At 40.2% G+C, this 25,277-nt stretch overlaps 1 protein-coding gene across 1 annotated transcript in view; it reads left to right on the plus strand.

The window, feature by feature from the left end:
* ATP13A5 (ATPase 13A5) overlaps nt 1-25,277 on the plus strand; it is a 141,210-nt gene that overhangs the window by 37,064 nt on the left and 78,869 nt on the right. The window contains exons 7-11 of the mRNA XM_043594576.1: nt 4,852-4,986; nt 14,160-14,232; nt 15,053-15,181; nt 22,586-22,756; nt 24,938-25,095. Of these exons, the coding sequence (XP_043450511.1) occupies nt 4,852-4,986; nt 14,160-14,232; nt 15,053-15,181; nt 22,586-22,756; nt 24,938-25,095 (666 nt within the window). The remainder of the gene's footprint in view (nt 1-4,851; nt 4,987-14,159; nt 14,233-15,052; nt 15,182-22,585; nt 22,757-24,937; nt 25,096-25,277) is intronic.

The following is a 25,277-nucleotide window of genomic DNA, read 5'->3' on the forward strand; positions in this document are numbered from 1 at the left end:
TTTCTCTGGTTACTTTATTATGTCAATTTTCTTGGGAATGACTTCTCTCTTTGTTAGTGGATTTATTTATTTTTTAGAATATTTTCTTTGTGTGCTTTGAAGTTATTTTTTTCCTTTTTTTGATTTAACTTTATTATTTTTCTAAATTTATATCCAAATTAGTATATGGTGAAGCAATGATTTCAGTAGATTCCTTAATGCACCTTACCCATTTAGCCCACCCCCTTCCCACAACCTCTCCAGCAACGCTCAGTTCTCCATATTTATGAGTCCCTCTATTTGTTTTGTCCCCCTTCTTGTTTTTATATTATTTTTGTTTCCCTTCCTTTAGGTGCATCTGTTTTTTCTCTTAAAGTCCTCAAATGAGTGAACTCATATGACTATTGTCTTTCTCTGACAAATTTCATTTAGCATAATTCCATCCACGTGGATGCAAATGGCAAGATTTCATTCTTTTTGATTGCTGAGTAATACTCCATTGTATATATATACCACCTCTTCTTTATCCATCCATTAATGGGCATTGGCTCTTTCCGTACTTTGTCTATTGTTGATAGTGCTGCTATCAACATGGGGGTGCATGTGTCCCTTCGAAACAGCACACCTGTATCCCTTGGATAAACAGCACACCTGTATCCTTTGGATAAATGCCTAATAGTGCAATTGCTGCGTCATAGAGTAGTTCTATTTTTAGTTTTTTGGGGAACCTCCATACTGCTTTCCAGAGTGGCTGCACCAGCTTGCATCCCCATCCAATAACACAAAAGAGATCCTTTTTCTCCTTGCCAACATCTGTTGTTGCCTGAGTTGTTAATGTTAGCCATTCTGACAGGTGTAAGGTGGTATCTCATTGTGGTTTTGATTTGTATTTCCCTGATGATGAGTGATGTGGAGCATTTTTTCATGTGTCGGTTGGCCATCTGGATGTCTTCTTTGGAGAAGTGTCTATTCATGTCTTTTGCCCATTTCTTCACTGGATTATTTGGTTTTTGGGTGTTGAGTTTGATAAGTTCTTTGCGTATTTTGGATACTAGCCCTTTATCTGATATGTCATTTGCAAATATTGAAGTTATTATTATTAGTGATGGTGATGGAACCTCTGGTAGTGATGGAGGCAGCTCTGGTGAGCTGCCCTTAAGTGGTACTTCCCTTGTCTACATTTCTCTCTTTTTCTCTGTGTCCACTGTCCCTGTAGGATGGCTCTGAGTTTGCCTCTTGGTAGTCCCCATGGCCCTCAGTTCAGAACCAACTCCTGTAGGGTGGGGCTCTACTCCCCAGGATCAAGCAGATTCAGGCCTTGAGCCAGCTGGGGTTTGGCCAAGTTCACAGTGGCACCATGAACTTTGTTCTTTTCCATTTTGCCCTCTGCCAGTGAACAGCTGCTGGTTGTGACATTCCTTGGCCTCTGTTCCTGAGTCAGAGAGCAAGGCTGGTTTTGTCCCCTGCCACTGTGGCACACTGTCAATCATATTCCCTATAGCATGAGCCCCTAGCCCACCACTCTCCAGTCCTTAGGTGGAGCCCAGTGAGCTGATTGTGCTAACCTCCACTCCATACTGCACATTTCTAGTCTATTTCTAATCCACAACAGTGGTCACTTTGTTTAGCATGGTCACATGTTAAAAAATAATTAGACTTTTATTTAGAGCAGTCTTCAGTTTGCAGAAAAATTGATTGGCAGGTACTGAGATTTCCCACATACCCCATGTCCCCCACATATGCAGTTTCCTCCACTATCAAAAAGGCAGCTGCTGTTTAAACTTCCTGTTCAAATACATTTTTCAGGTTGTCAAAGATTCTCCCAGGTGTCAATTTGGTTATTTTGAAAGGAGTGGTAGTATTTTCTCCATCTACTTACTAAGCCTTCAGTAGGAAAAAAGCAAGTAATACTACTTTGTATTTTGGTTTCAAAAGAATATTGAATAAGGGAGTTAAATTAATTATGATGGTGTTGTTTCTTATACAAGAAGTATTTAACCACATTTTCTGCTGAGTTTATATAAACTCAAAATCATATTATCATTAGTGTATCATCTACAATTAGAGCATTTTATGCCAAGCAAAGAGAAGAGCTATAATTTGTAAGAAAAGCATGTTGCAATGGAAATAATAAGAAATATTAAAGAACAAAAGCTTTGTTAATGCACAAAATATATCCAAGGGTTTAAGAAACTCTTAAAATGCAGCCTATTAACTTACTAACTGGATGTCAGTTCATTGTGAGGACTAAGGTAGAAGTTTAATATATTAGAGAATTATAGAAAGTAGAGGTAACAGTGTGGCACCAGTTTTAGGTAATATTTCATCTAATTCATAATCATAAAGAGCACTTCACCAAGAAAATATTCCTTGTTTTGGTCAGATGGGTTTTTTCATTCACACTATGTACATCAGATGACTACATCTACCTCCTCAGGTTTGCCCTCTCTGCTATCATTATTAACAGTGGGGCCAGCAGGACCAAAATGGGGACAATTGAGGGAATAAAAAAAGTGAAAGGTATAATAGACCAAAATATATGTGCATGGATGGCCAGCTTTGGGCTCGTGATACATTCTTCCCATGAATTTCACTGCAGTTTTGGGTAAGATGACTCCCACCCCCCATCCCGTTCAAGGGAGGGGCCCATGCTGACATGCCTGATGCTCACAGCATCTTGCTAAAAACCTGTGATGTGACGAATATGTTATTTTTCAACAATCTGGATAAAAATGCAGTCTTCTATTTTCATCACACAACTTGACTAAATCTGCAGCATGTGAGTATGGGAAGAAGAAACTGCACTAAAAACGGTCAGAGATGAACTGTGTTTTAAGAGACTGAATTCTCCACTGTAAGTAAATAATGTTTAGAAAGGTAGATCGTTAGATTTTGATATTGATAAAATATTTTTCAAAATTCAAAATAAGAATAATCAATTTTTGACAGGCTCTGAGTGCTTAAAATAATTTTGCTTCCACCGTAGCACATGCTATGTGCTTGACACTGACTCCACTGAAACTGAGTTCTAAGTGAATTCATCAATATTAGAGATCATTGTGTGTTGTAAAAAATGATTAAAAAAATCGATAAAATGACATCATCTGTTTTCTCTTACAAGATTTTATTTAAGTTCAAGTTAGTTAACATGTCCTGCATTATTGGTTTCAGAAGCAGAATGTAGTGATTTATCATTTACATACAACACCCAGCGCTCATCACAAATGCCCTCCTTGATGACCTTCACCCATTCGACCCAACCCCCCATATACCTCCCTTCAGCAACCCTCCATTTGTTCTCTATAGTTAAGTCTCTCATGGTTTGCCTCCCTCTCTGTTTTTATTTTATTTTTCCTTCCTTTCCCTGTGTTCATCTGTTGTCTTTCTTAAATTCCACATATGAGTAAAATCATATGGTATTTGTCTTTCTAAGCATATACTTATTTGCTTAGTATAATACACTCTAGTTCCATCCACGTTGTTGCAAATGACAAGATTTCATTCTTTTTTGGTGGCTGAGTAATGTTCCATTATATACATACACCTCCCATGTTCTTTATCCATTCATCAGTCAATGGACATTTGGGTTATTGATATAATTTGGCTATTGTTAATAGTGCTGCTGTAAATATTGGGGTGCATGTGCCCCTTCAAATCAGTATTTTTTTTTGTATCCTTTGAATGAATACCTGGTAATACAATTGCTGGATCATAGGATAGTTCTGTTTTTAACTTTTTGAGGAGCTGTTTTATAGAGTGTCTGTACCAGTTTGCATTCGCATCAACAGTGTAAGAGGGTTCCCCCTTCTCTGTATCCTTGCTAGCATCCATTGTTTCCTGAGTTAATTTTAGCCATTCTGACAAGTGTGAGGTGGTACCTGGTATCTGGCAGTGGTTTTGATTTGTATTTCCCTGATGATGAGTGATGTTGAGCTTTTTTTTCATGTGTCTGTTAGCCATTTGAATGCCTTCTTTGGAGAAAAGTCTGTTCATGTCTTCTGCCCATTTCTTCACTGGATTATTTTGGGGAGGTTGAGTTTGATAAGTTATTTATAGACTGTGGATACTAGCCCTTTGTCTTATATGTCATTTGCAAATATCTTCTCCCATTCTGTAGGTTACCTTTTAGTTTTGTTGATTATTTCCCTTGGTGTACAGAAGCTTTTTTTCTTGATGAAGTGCCAATAGTTCTTTTTTGCTTTCATGTCCCTTGCCTCTGGAGATGTATCTGGTAAGAAGTTGCCAAGATCAAAGAAGTTGCTGCCTATGTTCTCCTCTAGAATTTTGATGGTTTCCTGTCTCACAGGCCTTTCATCCATTTTGAATTTATTTTTGTGTATGGTGTAAGAAAGTGGTCCAGTTTCATTCTTTTGCTTATTGCCATCCAATTTTCCCAACACCATTTGTTGGAGAGCTTGTCTTCTTTCCATTGGATAGTGTTTCCTGATTTGTTGAAGATTAGCTGACCCTATAGTTGTGGGTCCATTTCTGGGTTGTCTATTCTGATCCATTGATCTATGTGTCTGTTTTTGTGCCAGTACCATACTGTCTTGAGGATTACAGCTTTGTAACATAGCTTGAAGTCTGGAATTGTTTTACTTTTCTTTTTCAACATGACTTTTTGGTACTCAGGGTTTTTGTGGTTCCACACAAATTTTAGAATTGTTCTTGCTTTGTGACAAAATGCTGGTGGTATGTTGATAGGGATTGCATGGATGTACAGATTGCTTTGGGTAGTTTAGACATTTTAACAATATTTGCTCTTCTAATCCATAAGCATGGAAGTTTTCTCCATTTCTTTGTTTCTTCTTCAATTTCTTTGAAATGATGTGATCCATGCAAGTGACTCACATGCTGTTTTTGTACTTGCAGGTTTTAAATCCATTCTACGTGTTCCAAGCCTTTACCCTAACTTTGTGGCTGTCTCAAGGTTACATAGAATACTCTGTGGCCATCATCATCTTGTCTATTATCTCCATTGTCTTAAGTGTGTATGATTTGCGACAGGTAAGAGCTAAAATCACAGTTGGGATCTATTTAGCTTATGGTGCACAAGAAGCAAAGCCTATGGGTTTTCCACTGACAGCAAGGAGTAGCTTTGTGAAACTTAAGTCATAAAGCAAAAAACAAGGGCTTACTAAATGTGAGAACTCAGGAGGAGATCTTCAGAAATAGCAGGTAGATGTAAATGTCTTTGCAAACCCGGATTTATCGACTGAAGGCTGACCCGCATACAGTGTTCAGAAGGACTCCGAGGCTGTATCTGAGTATGGTGGGAAAGAATGCTTTGATGGATTAATGATGACAACATACCTTTCCATCATTGTTCATCTTATAGCTATTTAATTTTTTTTAAATGTTTTAACTTATTTTTGAGACAGAGACAGAGCATGAACAGGGGAAGGTCAGAAAGAGAGGGAGACACAAAATCTGAAGCAGACTCCAAGCTCCGAGCCGTCAGCACAGAGCCCGACATGGGGCTTGAACTCACAGACTGTGAGATCATGACCTGAGCTGAAGTCAGATGCTTAACCGACTGAGCCACCCAGGCGCCGCATCTTATAGCTATTTAAAGTCTTCCTTTTTAAAAATAGTCTTCTTTTTTAAGTTTATTTATTTTGAGAGAGAGCAAGTGAGCACGAGCAGGGAAGGGGAAGAGAGAGGGGGAGAGAGAGAATTCCAATGGGTCTTGATCTCATGAAATGCTAGATCATGACCTGAGTTGAAATCAAGATTCAGACGCAGCTGACTGAGCCATCCAGGTGCCCCCAAATAATCAGTCTTCTAAATGAGATAGCAGTGCATTCTGAAATAGAATTTTGCTGAATATTACTTATAACTCCACAGTCCCTGCAAGTCTCAGCTCCCCACAGTATCTTTCTAGAAAACGTTTGGCTACTTTGCTTAAGAATCATCAGCCTGAAAATCAGGAGACAACCCCAAAAACGATGTCTCACTGTATTTTTTGTATGTTTTTGAAAACTTGACTATGGAATTAGCTTTGTAGAGATGGGGCTGGGGGCTGGGCATTGTTACGGTACACTGTGTCAGCCTGTCAACTCTACTGCACTGTTGAAACCGCCTAGTCTCAAGTTTCATCCTTCATCTGCGGGAAAAAAACTAAGATCCAGGGAGCTTGTTCCAAATCAGAGTGTGGTTTTTTGACAGAGTCAGAGCTTCTGGCTCCTCATAAAATGAAACTGCCACATGTGCGATATTTCCTTAGCATAAGGCACTTTCCAAAGTAGTGTCACAGCTGGGAATGAAAGTCAAACACAAGTGTTGAGAAGGGAGATGAGTTCTCGATGTCCACACAGTGAGCTCTGGGCACAAGTCAGAAAGGCAGACGTGGGGCCTTTACATAAGCCTAACTGAAAGGGAGCTTTCATTCCTATTCCATTTCAGTGGCTCAACAATATTAAATCTAATATCGGCTCGTTATCTGGTTTTAGATCCTACAAATTTTGAGTTATGAAGTCTTCGATGAGAAATGAAAGAAAGACAATAGATATGTAAAGAGTTAGGAAACAGGATCTAAAAATGAAAAGTTAGATGAATGGAGATACTTTGAGCTGGAGAGCAGGCTACTAGGACTTTGTTTTGTTTCTGGTTTTCTGCCTTTTTAAACAGTGAGTACCTAGGTGTGTTTTTTCACAAACTAATTTATATCACAAAGATGTTAAGAGTGACCAGCAACTTGCCTGGCTGCCAAGGCCTGGGGGGAGGGGAGTAACTCTTTCTGGTGAACTCTGGGCCTTTGAGCAAAAGCATGACCATAGACACCAAGACAATAAAGATCTGACTATTCTGCTGAGTCTCAATAGAAAAGTAGAGTGTCCTAAGCTTTTACCTTAGTCATTTGATAAAGGTATGTAATGTGAAGCCCGCAGATAGAATTTCTAGTTTCTGGGTTTTGAGAAATCTTTCCTTAATAGAATATCTGATTTGATACGTGCAAGCCATTCATACACTTTCTGGCTTAAGTCACACATCAGTGAATACAGCCCTTCTCGCATGTCGTTCCTTCCACTGGGGTGACATCTACGCACAGTCACCCGGCTATATCGTCATAAACCATCCAAGTGTTCTCAGGAAAAACACAGAACTCTCTGAGGCCTTTTGGGAGGGAGATCTTATCTAGTCAGATTGAAAACCTCCCCCTTACCTCTCCTGTTTGTGTTACTTGGTGCTGTTATAATCAGTTTCCTCATCTGTAGAAGGTGTGTATGTGTGTGGGCACGTGAGTGTGTGTTGGTGTCAGAGTTGAGCAAATTATATGAAACAATCACTTTGAATACTTATATTTCTGGTACATAGTAGGCACTTAGTAAAAGGTCAATTCTTGTTATCATTGATATTGCTGTTGCTGTTTTTATTATTAAAAGTTAGGGAAAGTTGGCAAGGGACAGATGGGAGGGGGAGGGGGTACAGAGATTGAAGAGAACAGGAGGCAGCATGGGACCATCGGGACAGGGCTGGTAACAACCGCTGGTTCACTCATATGAGCCCGAGGACTCTGTGTTCCTTGGGCTCACTTTCCTCAGCTATATACATGGTGGAGGTTATACCCTACTTTTTTAGGTCTCACCATTTTAGGATTCTATCATTTTGCCAGGGCCACTGACAAGGAATGAAAAAAAAGCCCTTGAAAACTTTAGAACGCTGGTAAGAAATTTTCTGGCCACTGGAAATCTGAGAGCATGTGCTGCAAACTGGAGTTAATTCCTATTGGACCCTAATAGTGGTCAGTTGGACTTTAGTCCTAAACTACTCAAGTCAGGATGTGTATGAAGAATAGAAACCTGTCTAAGTTACCCTAATCATCAAAGGGATATGTATTATAAATATGTACCAGTAGCTCATAGGACCCAAAGACATGAAGTACAGTGGACTTTAATGGAGCCTGTACCCATGAACTTGGGTTACTCTCTCCAGCCTCCTATTCCCTGACAAGCATGAAAGTAAGTACACATATTTTGCGGCAAGCACTGCAACCCCCCTCCTCTTAGAACTCTGGCAGCCTGCAACTAGTTTGCTCTAGGTGGCTCTCTCTTTCCACTGGCACACATAGTTGGAACAGGGGGTATCTGACCCAGCGGAAGCCAGTCCATCAGCAGGAATATCAGCAGGAATCATGCCCATATATCTTTTAGCCTGGGATCCAAGCCTAAGGACTTGAAGCTGTCTGTCATGCTCTGTCAGGAATGTGATGTGAAAAGTGATGCTAGGACCAGGGTGGCAACCCTTGATCCTTGTGTGTGGACAAGCAGAGAAAAAAACTTGCACAAAGAACGAACCAAATACACAGTGAGACACAGAGGTGAGCCATACGGAGCCCAGCAGAAAGGGAGAGGGCAGAGAGACAGAGAGCGAATGAATAACCTGCTCTTCATAGCATTTCCTGCTCCTGTTTGGAGCCCTTGGGAGCTCTGGCTTCACTTCCCACCTTAGTTTAGTGAGATGTCCCTGCATCCTCACAATTTCTCATCTGCTTAAACCAGTTTAACCAATTTCTGTTGCCTGTAATCAATGGGTCCCAAGTAAATGTGGTGTTACCACTTGATGTGTTACACCCCTTATGATGTTTCCACATATTTCCCCTGACTTAAATATATACTTCCCATCTACATGTTTATGACAAATTTCAGTCTCTCCTCAAGTTCCTTTACACTATTTTTTTTTTCATTTGGAATGTAGGTATAACTGTCTTTAAGGAAACGGAAAAGAAATATAGAGATTCCTGTGTGAGAGTTGGGAAGGGTTACAGAGAAAACAGGTTTGATTCAATACTCTAGAGGGCAATGTTTCAGAGAGAGAATTAGTCAAGATTCCTAAGCTCCTGACCCATTAAGTCAAAATATCCAAGGCAACAAGAGGAATCTGTGCTTTTTCACAGTTTCATAACAGGTGCTTGTCATGCATTCTAAAAGCTTAAGAGCTGTTGTTCCAGAGGAATCCACCAAAAGACAAATTCAAGCACTAAGATCCCCAATACATTTATTTATTTATTTATTTATGTCATCATTAGCTAAATGTATATTTCATTTTTTCTCCTCCATAAGATGCAGAGAAATACAAGTTTATGTGGAGATTTACTTATGTATTTATTAATTTGTTTTAATAAAACAGGAACATACTTTGTACATTAATCTGGAACTTGCATTTGTCACTTTACAATAAATATAACGGCCATCTACCAAGTAAATAAATAATTCTAGATCACGTTTAAAATTAACGGTGTGAAATTCCATTGTATATCATAATTTGTTCAGCCATTCGTTTATTTCTAGAAAATAGGGGGCTTCCTTTCCAATTTTTGCCACCACAGGTATGCTGAATTACACACAACTACAATATAGATGTGTCCTTACATATGAGTGTTTGCATTTGTTTTTAGTAAAATAATCAAAAGCCAGGTTGCTGAATCAAAAGATATGTATATTTTGGATGTTAATAGATCCTGTGATATTTATTATTTTCTTAAATAAAATAACGGCAACATATGAGAGTATCCATTTCTCCAGATCCTCACCAGTGTTATATATTGATGTTTAAATTTTTTTCAGTCTAATGTGTTTTTAGAAAATTGTGTCCCAATGATGTTTTAATTTATATTCCACTAATTATTAGTGAGATTAGATACATTTTCCTCCAATAAATATATGCATTTTTGTTTTCTATTTATTTTCTCTTTATATCCATCATCCACGTGGAAAAGTTTTATTTCTTAGTCTATCATTTTTCCTCTGACTTGACTTTTGTCAGATATTTTAAAATGTGTGCAGTCAAATATGTTTCTCTTTTTCTGGGTTTCTGCGTTTCTTGTTTTGCTTCTCAAGTTCTCTTCTAAAAGTAGGCATGCTCTGTTCTATTTGTAATTTTCTCAATATTTATTTTAAAATCTTTAATGAATCTTAAATATTCAGGTTCTACATCTTAAAATCCCTACATGTCTTTGTTTAAAATAGTAACTCACCTGGGAACTTCACTTGATGGCAGAACTGCAAAAGCTTTAACAAGGAGACATTAATTCCATTAGCAGTTAATATTTGGGTTTTTTTTTTAAGTTTTATCGATTTATTTTGAGAGAGAGACAGTGTGAGGGGGGAGGGACAGAGAGAGAGAAATACAGAGAATCCCAAGCAGAGTCTAAGCTGTCAGCACAGAGCTAGATGGGGCACTTGAACCCACAAAACCGTGACATCATAACCTGAGCCGAAACCAAGAGTCGGACTGTTAACTGACTGAGCCACCCAGGTGCCCTTGCAGTTAATATTTGTTAACAAAGGCTTATCAGACCCAAACTCTAAGGGATCTTGTAACATTATACAAAATGGGCCAGTTTCCTGAAACTATTTTTGCAGTTTAAATCACAAATGCTCACCAATCAATATTTCTTTAGCACAATTTGTAACGGGCTCCCCCGTCTGTGACAGATGTGCTTGTGTGGGGCATGGCAGCCCTTAAAATGATACGCATGTGGTTGTGGTGTCCTCCCACCACCTGAGACGGAGGGATGGGGACAATCAGGGAGCTGAAGTGACTTGCTCAGTAATAGTGGCTATAGATCCCAGCCCCGGGTTTCCTGATTCTACATCAAGTACTTCACACTGTCCCACGGAGCAAAATCTCAAAGAGACCTATGAGTTTCCTTGCAGCAGTAAACGATTGATAATTTTATTATGAAAATATTTGGGAAAGGGGCTGCTAGAAATGGAAGGAGCATCTACCGTCATTTACAAATCATGCTAAAGAAATAACAGCTTTTGAAAATTGCAAGAGGGGAGGTGTTTGCAGGAGTGGAATAAACTATCTTTCTGCATCTACTGTGGCCCCAAATCATGCAGCAAAGAGAGAGGAACCTTGCCTACGCCACGAAACACCCTCGGCAGCCCCTTTCTAACAAGTTTGGTGCAGGTATGAGTGTAAATTGAGCTGGCATTCAACTGTATTTACACTGAGCTGTGTTGCATACTCTATTGCTGGCTCCACAGGCGGCCGCTAGAAATAGCACTGAGAGTATCTGACCCATGGTGCCTTGCCTTTAGCCATCACTGAGCTGGGCTCAAAAGACACCTGAGTTAGTGCCCTCATTACTCATCTCTGGAGGAAATCCAGCCACAGCAAACACAAGGACACACAGCAACAGATGCCGGAATAATAACAATATGCAAATTAGTCTTGGAAACTGATCCTGGTCCCACTAAACCGGGACTGGAGAAACCAGAGGGGGCCTAATGAAAATCAGGCAGCGAGCTTCCAAATCACGGCAAGCATCATAGCACCTGCTTTCTCCTAGCTGGTTGGTTGTCATAGAAACCTGTGTTTGTAGAGTTTCTGGGTACATTAGCTCAGAGAGGAGGCTTATATTATCCTTCTCCAGTGTTGTTGGGAGACGTGGAATAATTCAGTTCTAAGTAAATATTTGCTGAGGGCCTACTATGTGACAGACTCCAGGGGTACATAGATGAGCGTTTGGCTCTTTGAACCACCTGCCTCACACAGGAGACCTGACAAGAAAACAGCTGTAATGGAATTGGTCATACACTAATACAGGCGGAAACACAGGGAGCAGAACAATGAATTCTTTCTGAGATGTTAGAGACTTATGGAGTGGAGATGACGTTTGAGCCAGACTTTATGTGAAGGATTAGGAGTTTGCTGGTAGAAAACCTGGGTGAGCATTCCAGGTAATAGCTTGAACGAAGGCATGGAAGCATGGCAGGTTTTGCAGAATGATAAACCTGATGAATAAATCCAGCTTGATGCCATAATGATTTTTGAGAGTTAGAGCATTTTGAACTTATACTTCGCCACTTCCAAATGTGTCGATTATCATCCTCTTAAGCTAGGGTGAAATTCTCATGGCAGTGACTAGAAGAGTTTGCTAAGCAAGAAAGTAACTTAAAGAAATTTATAACAAAGGAAGGTTATTTATCTTCTTAAAGGAAAAAAAACTATTTTCAAGCACTTTAGGGGAACATATTCATCAACAGAAAAGGCTTTAGAGTCAGATAAACCCAGGTTTTACTGACAATCTTAATACTTAGTAAGTAAATGAGTGAAGACAAGTTACTTTAACATTTCCAAGACCCTGGCTTGTTTTTTTAAATTTTTTTTTCAACGTTTATTTATTTTTGGGACAGAGAGAGACAAAGCATGAACGGGGGAGGGGCAGAGAGAGAGGGAGACACAGAATCGGAAACAGGCTCCAGGCTCTGAGCCATCAGCCCAGAGCCTGACGCGGGGCTTGAACTCACGGACCGAGAGATCGTGACCTGGCTGAAGTCGGACGCTTAACCGACTGCGCCACCCAGGCGCCCCGACCCTGGCTTGTTTTTGTTTTTTGTTTTTTGTTTCTTTTTGGTCGTTTTATTTTGCTATATGTACATTGGAGACAATAACATCATCATAGGATTATTTTGAGGAGGAAAAAAAATCAAGCAATACATTTCAAGTGCTTACAACAGTGCCTGGCACGTAGTAGTTGCTTACTGTTTTAAACTGTCTAATAATAATAATACTGTGAGCCATTTATAAACCCCAGGTTATTTCTTCTATGAAGTCTTAGGGGCTTTGACTAAATCTCTGATATGCAAAACATATCCGTATCAGACATGTTGAGTTTTGAAGGAGCTTGAAAATGACTCAATTCAATGTCATTTGTTTACAGAAAGAACAAGTAACATAAAGTGAAATTTCTTATATACAGGTACATGGCTGGTTAGTGGGTAAACTTGACCCACGACTCAGGAGTCCTGAATGAATCCAGTGTTCTTGTCCCAGAACCACGCTGACTTTCTCGCTATTACCCATCAGTAAAATGGATGCCCCAATAGGCAAGCCTCAGAAAGTCAAGTTAGGGCAATGACTATGTACCTAACAAACAGCAGTACCATTTCTTCCACTCAGTTGGTCCAAATGATTGAAGTGTTGCCTTTCCTAAGAAAATGGAGTAAATAATAAATTGTTCTGTATAAATAGAAACACCAAATTTATTAATTTCTCTCAAGAGGAAAATTGTGTAATTATGTGTAATGTTTATCTAGTGACATTGGCTACCTTAAAAATCATCAAGAGGGCAGATAAAAATAATTTACCCTATCATCTAAAAGGGAAAGTTTTATACTTGAATTAGGTTAAGCTATGTTTAAAGTACTGTTGACGGTATTCAGATCTCTTCTACTTAGAAGTATCCAAGTAAGTGACGTCCATACAGGAGGCAGTGCCTTCCAGGGATGCCCCTGCCAATGGCGTCGCCTACAGTCAGTGTATGGAACTGTGTGGACAATTTGTCCTCACTCTTCTGCCTTCCTGTCTCCTGAGTTATCCCAGTAGATGCTGCCTTCGCTTCTCCAGGCTGCTTCCATTTCCTCCACTTAGCACAGGGTGGTATCTCAGTGAATTCCACCCTAAGCAAATCTTCCAAGGGGATGCTTTAGACAAAACAATGCTGTTTTTCCAACAGCAACTTTCTTATTAATCATTAACCCTTGCTGAGCTCTTACCATCGTAATGAGTAATATCCAAAGGGATAACTAAGAGAAGCATTACTTAAATTTTGAAAACCCTCTAGAAGAGGTACTGTTAATATCTCCACTTTCAGATGAGGAAAAGGGAGTTAACTAAGCTGAATAATGCCTAAGGGGAAGCACTAGGGTTCTGGAGCATCGTGGCTTCAGTCTCCAGACTGACCCAATGGGAAAATCCACCAGTTTGTAAAGGAGGGGATAAAATTCCACGTAAAATCAAAACATAACTCAAATATTCCCAGGCTTTTACAATGGAAAGATCAAATTCATTTTTGTTGTTTTATAGACAAGGAAACGGGTACCGAGAGGTAACCTAATCTGTTCATGGTCTTGTTCTTCCCTTGTGTCATCGTGCACCCTTAAGAAGTACAACCTCGGGGACTTAGCGTTGGTCCTTGGGGACAGTGGTTGTGCATGATGTGTCCTGGAATTTAAATAGCACTAAACTAATTACCATATTTGTTGCTATAAGTCGGGGGTTGGCTGCGGTAGGGATTGGGGCAAGGAAGCAGAAACGCTAAAGTAGAGCTTGAGCCTTTGCCCAAGGAGGTTTTGCTGTGTGACAGGCTTGGTATTTACAGTATTGAGATCATGTGGTTTTCCGGTTATGGACTATCTGATACTTAAATGTTGACTTTGAATTGGTAGCAATCAGTGAAGCTGCACAACCTTGTGGAGGATCACAACAAAGTCCAGGTTACAGTCATGGTAAAGGACAAAGGTACGTGATATGTTCTGCCACCTTCAGCATCCTGATATTTCAGAGTGGAGTCAGTCCCATTTGTTATTGATTATTAGTTGAGAAAACCTTTTCTGATGAAACCCAGGACGGAGGCTAAAGTAAGGTAAATAAGACTTTTAAGATGACAAACTTAAGGAGGAAAGGTCAGGCAAACGCTGACCTGCTTTTCCAGGACCCAGACGGTGAGCACCTCACTGAATTTTGTACCCTGAGTACCTTGCATGCCTCCTCCTGATTGAACCATTTTGACCCAGTGTCTGAGTTGCTTCCAACTCCCTCTGCCTTCCCATATTTCACTCACTGGAATGTTACTGGGTAAGCTTTCTTGAGGCGTTTTGATTTCCCCAGCTAATGATCCCAAACAGACCTTGAATTCTAACACTTCAATCTGTTATCCAGAATCCAGACCCGAAGAATGCTTGTAAATGGCTGACTGGACTCAGTATTTGCTCTGACTTACCCTGGGTTGGGGTGACCATGGCTCTCTGTGAGGAGCAGGGAGCTGCAGCCCAGAGTAGCAGAAACTGGCTGGGTGGTTCATCCCAACAAGTGCCCTCCTCCCAGTTCTCATCCCAGTCCTCATCCGAGTGCTCATCCCAACAAGTGCCCTCCTCAATGCCCATCACCCACTTTCCCCTCCCCTGCAACCCCCATCAACCCTCAGTTTGTTCTCAGTATTTAAGAGTCTCTTGTGGTTTGCCTCCCTCCCTCTCTGTAACTTTTTTATTTTTTTCCCCTTCCCCCATTCTTAAGTAAAAACAGGAAAAGGTCAGCCAGTCACGGGAACTTTGTTGTGTAGGTTTGCAGAAGCTGGAATCCCATCTCTTGGTTCCTGGGGATACTCTTATTCTTCCAGGAAAAACTTCATTGCCATGTGATGCTATCCTGATTGATGGAAGCTGTGTGGTGACTGAAGGCATGCTCACAGGTAGGCCATTGCCATGGAGCCGCTTCTTTCCTGTCCAACATCTCGGCCAAGAGCAAAGCAGATCAACATAGCCTTACTTGCCTGATATTAAGATATTGAAAGATAGGTGAGGTAGACACGGCTAGGCTATTCATGCAGGTGAAGACTCCATAAATGCAAACGGGTTAATAAAATGTATCCCGTTTATATAAGGTATACCCGTAATATAAGAATCAAATGATAATAAATACAAAATTAGAAGAAAAGTCTAATATATGTGATTGGTTAATTTCCTGATGCGTGGGGTGAATAAGATCCTTTGGTTCAGAGGACGGTGAGAGAGTTAGACTACTTGATGCACGATGTCTTCATAAACATGAGCATGGTTTACACACCTATCCAAACAGAACACAACTGGAAACCACCAACTCTTATAATTGGCAGGATGCAGAGATTTTATACAGCCCTGCTCTCTGTAGATGGAAAACAGAGCCCCAGTTTTTGCTGGAAGAGTATTGAGTTGAACCTTCAGGAAAGTCGGTGTAACATTCTATTCTTTAGAATTGTGTTTCCAGTTGATCCGACCAAGCAGAAAGCCAGTTTTCTTGCAACAACGGTTTGAACTGTCATCCTTGCTCTCATTTGCGCTTTGTAAAGTTCACTTGAATTTGTGTAATTAGTAGGGCACTATTTATAAAATATTCTTTAGGCAAAACCAAAACACATGGGACATCATGATGAGAGAAGAAACTATACAACACAAAAATAGAAAGTATGTGTCTTTCGTGCTTACAAATTGTATTTTTCTGTTCCCAAGTTGCTAAAGACAGGAAAACACACACACACACCTTTTTAACATCACCTAAATGTAAAGAGAACCATTGATTCCTAAATTGTTCAACACAAGCAGATTTCACATTAAAAATGGGTCTGCTTAATTTAAAATTGAGACAAGGAAATGTAGTAAACATAACCATGCTCGATATAATTACAAAATGCCCCTTTAGTGTGTTGAAATCTAACTGCCTTATAATGATAGTGAGGAGGATTTGCATACTGATGATATCTTTCATCCGGAATGTTGCCATAGCACCCAACGTGCAAACCTCAAGCCCAAGAAAAACTGGCCTCCTAAACCAAAGACAGCAACTGTCTCACATTTCCCAGTAGCCTGCCAGTGAAGAATGGCTTCTCTCATTGGTGACAGAGCATGGCTGTGAGAAAAAAGGGAAGGAGAGATCGCAGTGTTTACTCCGCTGGGTCTACTGACTGGGGTGCTTGGTTCTTGCCTTACTTCTGAGGAAAACTCAGAGAAAGAAATGGTAGAGATGGCAAACAAAGCTGCCTTTCAATGTGCAAAACTGACCTAAAGTGATCTTAAGTAGTGAGTGGCTTTTCTTAGGTCTACTTCTAGAAAAAGAAGGTCACCAGCATTAATATCTGTGTAAACTATGTACTGGTAAAAATCCGTTTTAGAGACAGACACATAAAACAGAAATGTATTTCTTTCTCATTGTTTTCTTTGGAAAGATCTAAGACCATCATACTCTAAATACTTTATTACATAGTCTACACAGATCTGCCCACTCACGTATACATTTGCAAAAAGGATCCTGATTGAACAATAAGATTATGCTTAGATTCCTGAAACTGCATATGTCTTCCTCGAGCATTTGTCCAAGAATGTGACTCAGGTTTTTTTTGTTTGTTTGTTTTTTTGGGTTTTTTTTTTTTTTGTCCCATGTGCAAACCAGTCTTTCATATATATAGAAGTCTTTATTTAGAAGAGAAATAGCAAATACTCCAAACATCTTTAGAGCAATGAATGTTTTATAAATAATTTTTATATCTCACTTCATCATAGGATAAACAAATTAGGAATTATTATAATGCCCAATTTACAAATGAGGAAATGCAGGTGAGAAGGGACCAGACTGCCCAGCTAGCCAGTATCAGGGCTGGAGGTGGTATTTTTTGCTCCCAGACGTGAGGGGTCACCGGAGTGAAGAGGAAGCAGATTCTAAGAGGGGTAGAGCTGACATTCCTTGTGCCTCCTCATCTTTTTCTCTCCACTGGGTAGTCCTGCCCATAACACACATCCATTGTAGGGCCTTCTTCATCCTCCTCTCAGCCTCGTCCTACTGCCATAAGCTCAACTATGCAAGAAACGTAATCATATAACTACACTTACTTTTTAATTTTTGCTCCAAATCTTGCCATCCTTGAAAGTAAGCAGTGTTGCAAAGTATCTGGTCCAAGTCAGACAGTTGTCCCCACCAGTTGGCAGGTCTTCTGACTCAAGTCTGGCTACTTGAAGTTGTGCAAGGCACTGGGGAGGTGGGTCTGGTCTAGGGCAGCCCTCCTTTCTGTTGCTTCCACTCTGCTCTGGGCTTGAAAAATGTCCCAAGCCTATCTCCCTGTAAAAGGAGGCTTACTGATGCCTCTTGCTCTGTTTTCACAAACTTCTAGGGTCTTTCCTTACCTTACTTTTGTGCCAGCCCCTTCTCTCAAGTACACACAACATCTGAGCTTCTTTTGGATTTTCTTCCAACTCCCAATCTAGGGATTTTTATGTAGCTAGAAAAGTAGTGGAGGGAAGGCAGGTGAACGGGAGAGCTTTGTTCTTATTCTCATGTAGTCTCTAAAATTCATGGTCAAACTTACGAATGGTGTGTAAAACCCAGAAGCCAGCTATCAACTTCTCTATCCTTTCTGCCTCTGGAGGCAATGGGCTCCTTCAAGATCTAGCTCCTCATAAAGTGGTCAAGAGGCAAAAGGGAATACTGTGGGGGAAATTATGTTAATGCCTGGAAACTTTCTTTTGGCACAAAAGCTAATTTTTCTTGTTTCTTATATGTATTAGGCACTATGCTAATATTTTACATATATTATTTCATTCAACCTATGACTCTATAAGGTGGGAGAATCTGAGGGCCAGAAAGGATAAGTAATTGGCCTAAAGTCACAGCTTAAAAGTGGTAGAGTTGCTATTTGGATTCATTTGTTCATTCATTCATTCATTCATTCCACAAATGTATATTAGCTCCTATTCCAGAATGCTCTACTATGTGCTAGGGATACAACAGTGAACAAGGCAGATAATATTCTGTCTTCATAGAGGTGATGTTCTAGTGGGGACAAAGAAAACATGAAAATAGGTAAATGACATAAATTTCCAATGCTTATAAATTCTATGAAGAAGCTGAAACACTCAAACCCAGGCCTTTTGACCTGGGAGCCTATGCTTGAAACTACTGCTCCCTCATTCTCTTAGAGGTGATTATGGCAGAGAGTGGCAGGATTCATTCACTCTGCCACAATCCCCTCCTTCTCCCTCTACTCATAGAATCAGCGATGTATTTGAAACGTGTGTGTGTGGTGGGGGGAAGTATGCAGAGATCCCAGTTGGGTACACAGAAATTTTCCTAAGTGGTGATTTCCCATTTACATCCTGTCCGACAAGCTTATAATGAGTTAATAAGTCTTTTCCCTCTTCCTTTTTCCTTTCCTCCAGTCTCTCACTTCTCCTTTTCTTTCAGTTATTCATTTGCCCATCCACTTATTCAGTAAAGGTTCAGAAATGCCTCCTCTGCGCCAGGCACTGTGTTGTGTGCTGGAGTCACCAAGACAAATGAGAGATGGCCACTGCCCTTACACAGCTCACAGTCTAATGGCCCCAGAAGTAGAAACAAAGAAGGGCATGGCATTTCAAACACTGCTTCCATGCAGAGGCACTGGCTCACTGGGGACAAGGGAGAGAATCCCGCTTCACAGCACCAGGACTTCCGGGTCCCAGAAGCCAGGTGAAGTGGACGATGAATGTTTTTCCTTGTGAAACACTCTCCGGGCTTCTTAGAACTCCATAGATTTGTAGGCAAATTGCCCTTTCTTGAGATTCCAAGAAAGGCCAAGCATGAGGCTCCTTATTAATATGTGAGTAGTGTAAAAGAGACTTGAAAGTCATTTCTGTGTAAAATCATATCTGATTTCAATGTTATCTTTGGAACATTATCTCCAAATGGCTTCCATCCCTGGTTGATTGAATGTCTGCCTGCCACGAATGTCATTGGTTGTGTGTGCAGAAACTATCCACTAATATTAGTCTATGAATATATAATGGATTAATAATCAGTGATTCATAGGCAGAAAAACATTAGAAATTATCTCTAAGTATCTGCTTTCACAAAGGTAGATTTCAAAACAATGTGGTATGATGATTTGTCAAAATGTCCTATCCCTTTTCCAAAGCCACTTAGAACACAAGTGGTAAATCCAAACAAAGGCTAAATATCAAACAAAAGCTAAATATCATAATTTTTACTTTCAACGTTTTTTTTAATTTTTATTTTTGGGACAGAGAGAGACAGAGCATGAACGGGGGAGGGGCAGAGAGAGAGGCAGACACAGAATCGGAAACAGGCTCCAGGCTCTGAGCCATCAGCCCAGAGCCCGACGCGGGGGGCTCGAACTCACGGACCGCGAGATGGTGACCTGGCTGAAGTCGGACGCTTAACCGACTGCGCCACCCAGGCGCCCCAATATCATAATTTTTAAAGACAATGAGTTAAGGACAATGCCTGGCTAAAGGAATTTCCTGAGATTATTCAAGATCACTAATAAAAATTGTATGGCTTCTTGCACCTTAGGATATAAAAAATGCACCATGTAGAAAACTAGTTTTGAAAAACCAATCATAGGAAAACCTGGGCAATTGTTTTTATTCAGTTCATCCAGGCATTCAGCAAAAATAAGTCTTTTCAACCTATCACATACCAGCAAGGGAAATGAGGAATATAAAAAGTTATATATGTCAAAGTCCTTGCCACCAGTTATTACCTAGGAGAGATAGAACCTAGATTTTGTAACTATAATCAATAGAATACTATTTCCAAATTAGAAATATGACATGTTATTTTGCTAATTGAACATTTAGCAAAAGACTGATGGAATTTTAAATTCATTCTAATGCTTTTTAAATCTGGGAGTGAGGAAGTTATTAGCACTTTTATTTTTATCTCTGAAATGTATCCTTTTGAACTCTGAGCTAATTTTCTTTGTATCTTAAATACCCTGTCTTCCCACCATCAGGGGAAGTAGAGGAATGGTACCATCAAAGAATACATATATATATATGTATAATAGGATATGCAAGTGGCCTAGATTAGCTGGAGTGTGTAGGAAAAAGAGCCAGTGATGCTCAGATTGTGGTGGCTTTGAAAATCCACCAAAAGAGTTTGCACTTGAGACCTCTCCCAAACTTACCCTATGTATCTCTTCATCCGGCTATTTACCTATATTCTTTACCAGATCTTTTAACAAACTGGTAAATGTAAGTATTTCCCTGAGTTCTATAAGCTGCTCTAGCAAATTAATTGAACCCAAGAAGGGGATTATGGGAACCTCGGATTTATTAGTCAGAAGCACAGTTGACAATGTGGATTTGCAATTAGCATCTGAGGTGGCATGGGAGCAGTCCTGTGGGACTGAGTCCTTAACCTGTGGGATCTGATGCTATATCTAGGTAGAAAGTGTCAGAATTGAATTGAATTGAATTGAGTTGAATTGAATTGAATTGTAGGACAACCAGCTAGTGTCACGGAATTGCTCGTTGTGGGAAAAACCCCACCCATACGGCATCAAGAGTGTGTGAGTGCAGTAGTAGCCTCATAGCAAAGGAGACACATCGGAGGAAGGACTGGAGGTCTTTTCCAACTCAAGAGGTCAAGGCATATTGTGGGTGAGATACTTTTTCATAAAAAAGAAATATTAGTTCTACCATAGACTCAAATTGTTATTAAAATGGTTTTCATGTCAAGGAGCTAAACAATTATAGGTAATCCATTGGTAAGGCAGCCACCACTAGATAGTGATTGCTAGTGAAGCCCTTGGGACCCAAACGCAAGAGTCCAAGAGTTACTTGGTGAGACATACTCATGGAGAAAAGCAGTAGGAATTGGGGAATCAGACCATGAGAGGGCAGAGCACGGGAAGAGGAGGAATCAAAGGTGATTCCGAGACTGTAAACCTGTCACTCAGCAAAAGGCTGATACCACAAAGAAAAAGTCAGGAGGATGTTTAGTGGTAAAAATATTAGTACGGAGGTGGCTGGATGGCTCAGTCAGTTAAGCATCCGACTATTGATTGTGGCTCAGGTCATGATCTCCCGGTTTGTGAGTTCAAGGCCCGCATTGGGCTTTCAGCGCAGAGCCTGTTTGGGATTCTCTCTCTCCTTCTCTCTCTGACCCTCCCCCACTCTGTCTCTCAAAAATAAGTAAAATAAAAATTAAACAAAATATTAGTATGGATTTTAGGTATGTGGACTTAGGGATGCTAGTGGGATATCCAGGTTGGGATGAACAGCCCACCATTGGGAAACAGAACAAAAGCACAGGAGAGAGGAAATGAAGATTAGACATTATCGATCTAGCTATTTAATTAATTGTTAATTAACACTTTAATTGTTAATTAATTAATTATGTATTAATGAGAGTGGAGCTGAGATCATCCAGAAAGAAAAAAGAGAGGCCCTGTCTTGTTATATTGGTTTTTATCTTTCACTGTAAGCTCCACAGAGATCATGAAGAACATTTAAGAGGTTTTATGAAGGCATAATTTCTCATTCATCTCTGTACTTCTAGGACTGCTTACCTCTACCCTTACACTCAATGTCCCAAACATTCTCAACCATTTTTAGTGCCCAGGGCACAGCATGATCTTTCGCTCACTTCTTCCAAGAACAATTTCCTTTCCTCGATCTAGTTGGCCTCATTTCCTTTTGAGTTGTCATTTATTAGTTGTTCTGGAAATGTTTCCTGGTCCTCTGCTTGGGTTAGATCTTCAGATCACCCAGTAATACTACCCAAATCCTTACTTTATTGTACTTTAATCATTTATTTACTGCTATTTACTGGCTTGACTCCCTGGGCTTTCTGAGGGCAGGATTTCTGTCTTGTTCATTATTTTAAGCACCTAGAACAGTGCCTGGCACAAAATAAGCACTTAAAAATATTTGTCAAGTGAATGGATGAATGGGTTGATAAACAAATAAATGAAAGGCAAATAACAATAGCTATATACTTGCTTTATAGCTCCTTAATTACCTAGCATAAATTTGGGCTTACAGAACACTTGAGGGGACAATTAGGTGACAACTATCTTTGTTAAAATGGCCTGCTTTTTAAATTACAACAGCAAACCATGCAGACCAGGTATGGAAAATATAGGTGGACCTTAAATAAATATGTAAAATATAACCAAGTATACCACTGCTTGCTTTGCCAGCATCCTTGAGAAATCATCTGACCCAGGAAATGGGCATTAAGACCTGAATAGCTATGGTTTGTATACTTTCTCAAAAGTGTCAAGCACCAGCTCTGAATAACTACCTGAGTTCACACAGAATCAACAAAATACAATCTTCTTTAGGAGAAAGCATACCTGTCACAAAGACGCCACTGCCCTATACGGAGAACACCGTGGCCTGGAAATCCCACAGCTTGGAGGACTATCGGAAACATGTCCTTTTCTGCGGGACAGAGGTTATCCAGGTCAAGCCGTCTGGGCAGGGGCCAGTGAGAGCAGTTGTTTTGCAAACAGGTTAGTAGATTCCACTTTTGTAAATGTAGTCCCTGCTTAGAGGTGGGGGAGTTGGATTGGGGAAATTTGGTTTAGGATTATGGAGTTTGCCACCTTCTGGTAATAACAGTCATACTTGTTTCTAGTCAGATCCTTATTTATTCTAAGTTGCCACCATTTCCAACCTCACTGGTTCATTGTTAAAACCCTTGTCTAAGATGAAATACATTGATGATACAGAGATGAAATACATTGCCTCAAAGGCAAGACTGTGTTCTTGTTTGTTTGTTGTTTGTTTGTTTTTTATGTCCCCTGGCTTCTTTCCCTCTATACCAACTCTAAGTGATTCCCAAGAAAAAAGTTCCAACCATTATCACTTGAGGACTTTCTCCTTTCAAACTGCTGCTTGCTGGGCTGTTATTTCCAGGTCCCTGCTGGATGTCTCCCTCTGGGTTCCCTACAGACACTTCAAAGTCAAGGCATCGAAAGGACTTATCCTCCTCTTTCTGTCGACAGCATCACCATCCTAGCCGGTCTGTCCACATCACCTTTAGCTTCCCACTTTCTCCCGTACCAAGTAGGACACCACATCCTGTCAATTCTACAAATACCTCCTGAGTCTTGTCTCCCTTTCCTTCATCCCCACAGTTGGTGTTTTGTCCAGGCCTTTCATCATCTCCTGTCTAACCATTGCAACAAAAATATTCTCTTGACTGTTCCCTTTCAGCTTTTGCCTCAAATACTTTGCCTTGTCTTTTGTTCCACCTCCCCCTGGATCTGCCACCAAGTCATATTTCTAAAGCAGATTTTGAAGCAGTTTACACACACCATGCTCAAAAAGTTTTCAAGACTACTAATCTTACTCCCGGTCTTTCACAGGACATCACACAGCCAACACTACCCCTGACCTGTGTTTCTGCCAGCCCACATATGCACAGATCCAAAACCCACCTTGCACTTTGTTGTCTCTATGTGTTAGCCTATGATTCAATTGTTCTACCTGATTTTTTTAAATTAAAAATATCAAGTTTTGCTTCAAAGGGGTCAGTGGGCATGAGCTAATGAATGGAAATCATGGGAACCACCTTATCTGAGCTTGTAAAATGCTGAGGCAACAAGCTAGAGAAAACTCTGCTCTTTTTCTCCAAAGCCTACAAAGCCATGTTTGAGGAGACTATATGTTTACCAAGCAGTGGGATTAAGGCATGTTTCATACAACAGTGGTTCATATCTAGTAGCCCCCCTTTTGTTGCCAATAACTTAGGTTTTAATGAAGATCTACTAAGTGCCATGCCCTGAGGGCTAAAGAAAAAAATTAGGAGACATTCCTTGCCCTTAAAGAGGATTGTGGTCTGGTGCACGAAACAGTGTGGAGTTAGAGCTAACTAAACACAGAGCAATGATAGATGTCACATGATTAAGTGTTACAGGGACCCCAAAGAGGGGGAGAAATTACTTTTGATAGGAAGTGTGGGAGTAGAACTCTGGAAATATTTATTTGATGAGGCGGCATTTTGAGCCAAGCCTGATAGGATGGGAAAGATTTAGCCAGTCCTAGCAGAAAGCTAAAAAAACATGCTAATCTATTTCTGCAAAACACAAAAGAAGGACTGTCTTGGGGTTTTCTGAGAGAAGGGAGCAGTAAAGAGATAAGTCTAGCAACATAGGAGTATACTGAGGTTGACAGGATCTAGAATGCCGTGCCTAGAAATTTTAACTTTATTGCAAAAAAAAACAGGGGTTCTGGAAGGTGTTTGGGCATAAGAACGACATGATCAGAAGTATATGTGTTTAAGAAATTACTTGTTTTGTGCTTTCCTTTTGTCTTCATTTTCTATTATTTTCAACATATACTTGAGCTTTATTGTCTTCTCTTAGCAGCTCGTCTTCTCTGGTGACTGTGTCTGTCATTCCTCAGTCTTCTTTTCCTCAATCTTATGCATGAGTGAGGAGCTTCACTGTGTGAGCCGTTGTAGCACTGACTTCCAGAGCGAGAGAAATTGAGCAAGGTTAAGTGAATACCACTTATTGTTCCTAGTGACTTGTAGGGATAATAAATGTAAATATACTGTTTGCAGTGATGTCTTCATTCCATATTCAAATGACACTATTAACCAATCCTTAATTCAATGCAAATCATTTTGGGTTTCGTGATAAACTGTATTAAGGGAACTTACTCCACCTGTGATTACCTTCATGCAGGTTACAATACTGCCAAAGGGGACTTGGTGAGATCCATCCTCTATCCCCGACCTCTGAACTTCAAGCTATACAATGATGCCTTCAAGTTTATAGTGTTCCTGGCCTTCCTTGGCATTGTGGGTTTCTTCTATGCCCTTGGTGTATATATGTACCATGGAGTAAGTACTGGGGGTAAGGCTTTTTAATGACATAGCTTTTTCAAGGATCCTCACCTAACTCAAAAGGGTTGGATAAGGTTATCTCTTAGCCCCATCATTCTGTGGATCAGTTCTGTCCAATAGAACTTTCTTAGATGATGGAACTATTCTATACCTACATGGTCCAATTTGGTAGCCCTTAA

Source organism: Prionailurus bengalensis, chromosome C2, assembly GCF_016509475.1.
Source record: "Prionailurus bengalensis isolate Pbe53 chromosome C2, Fcat_Pben_1.1_paternal_pri, whole genome shotgun sequence".
Taxonomy (NCBI): Eukaryota; Metazoa; Chordata; class Mammalia; order Carnivora; family Felidae; genus Prionailurus; species Prionailurus bengalensis.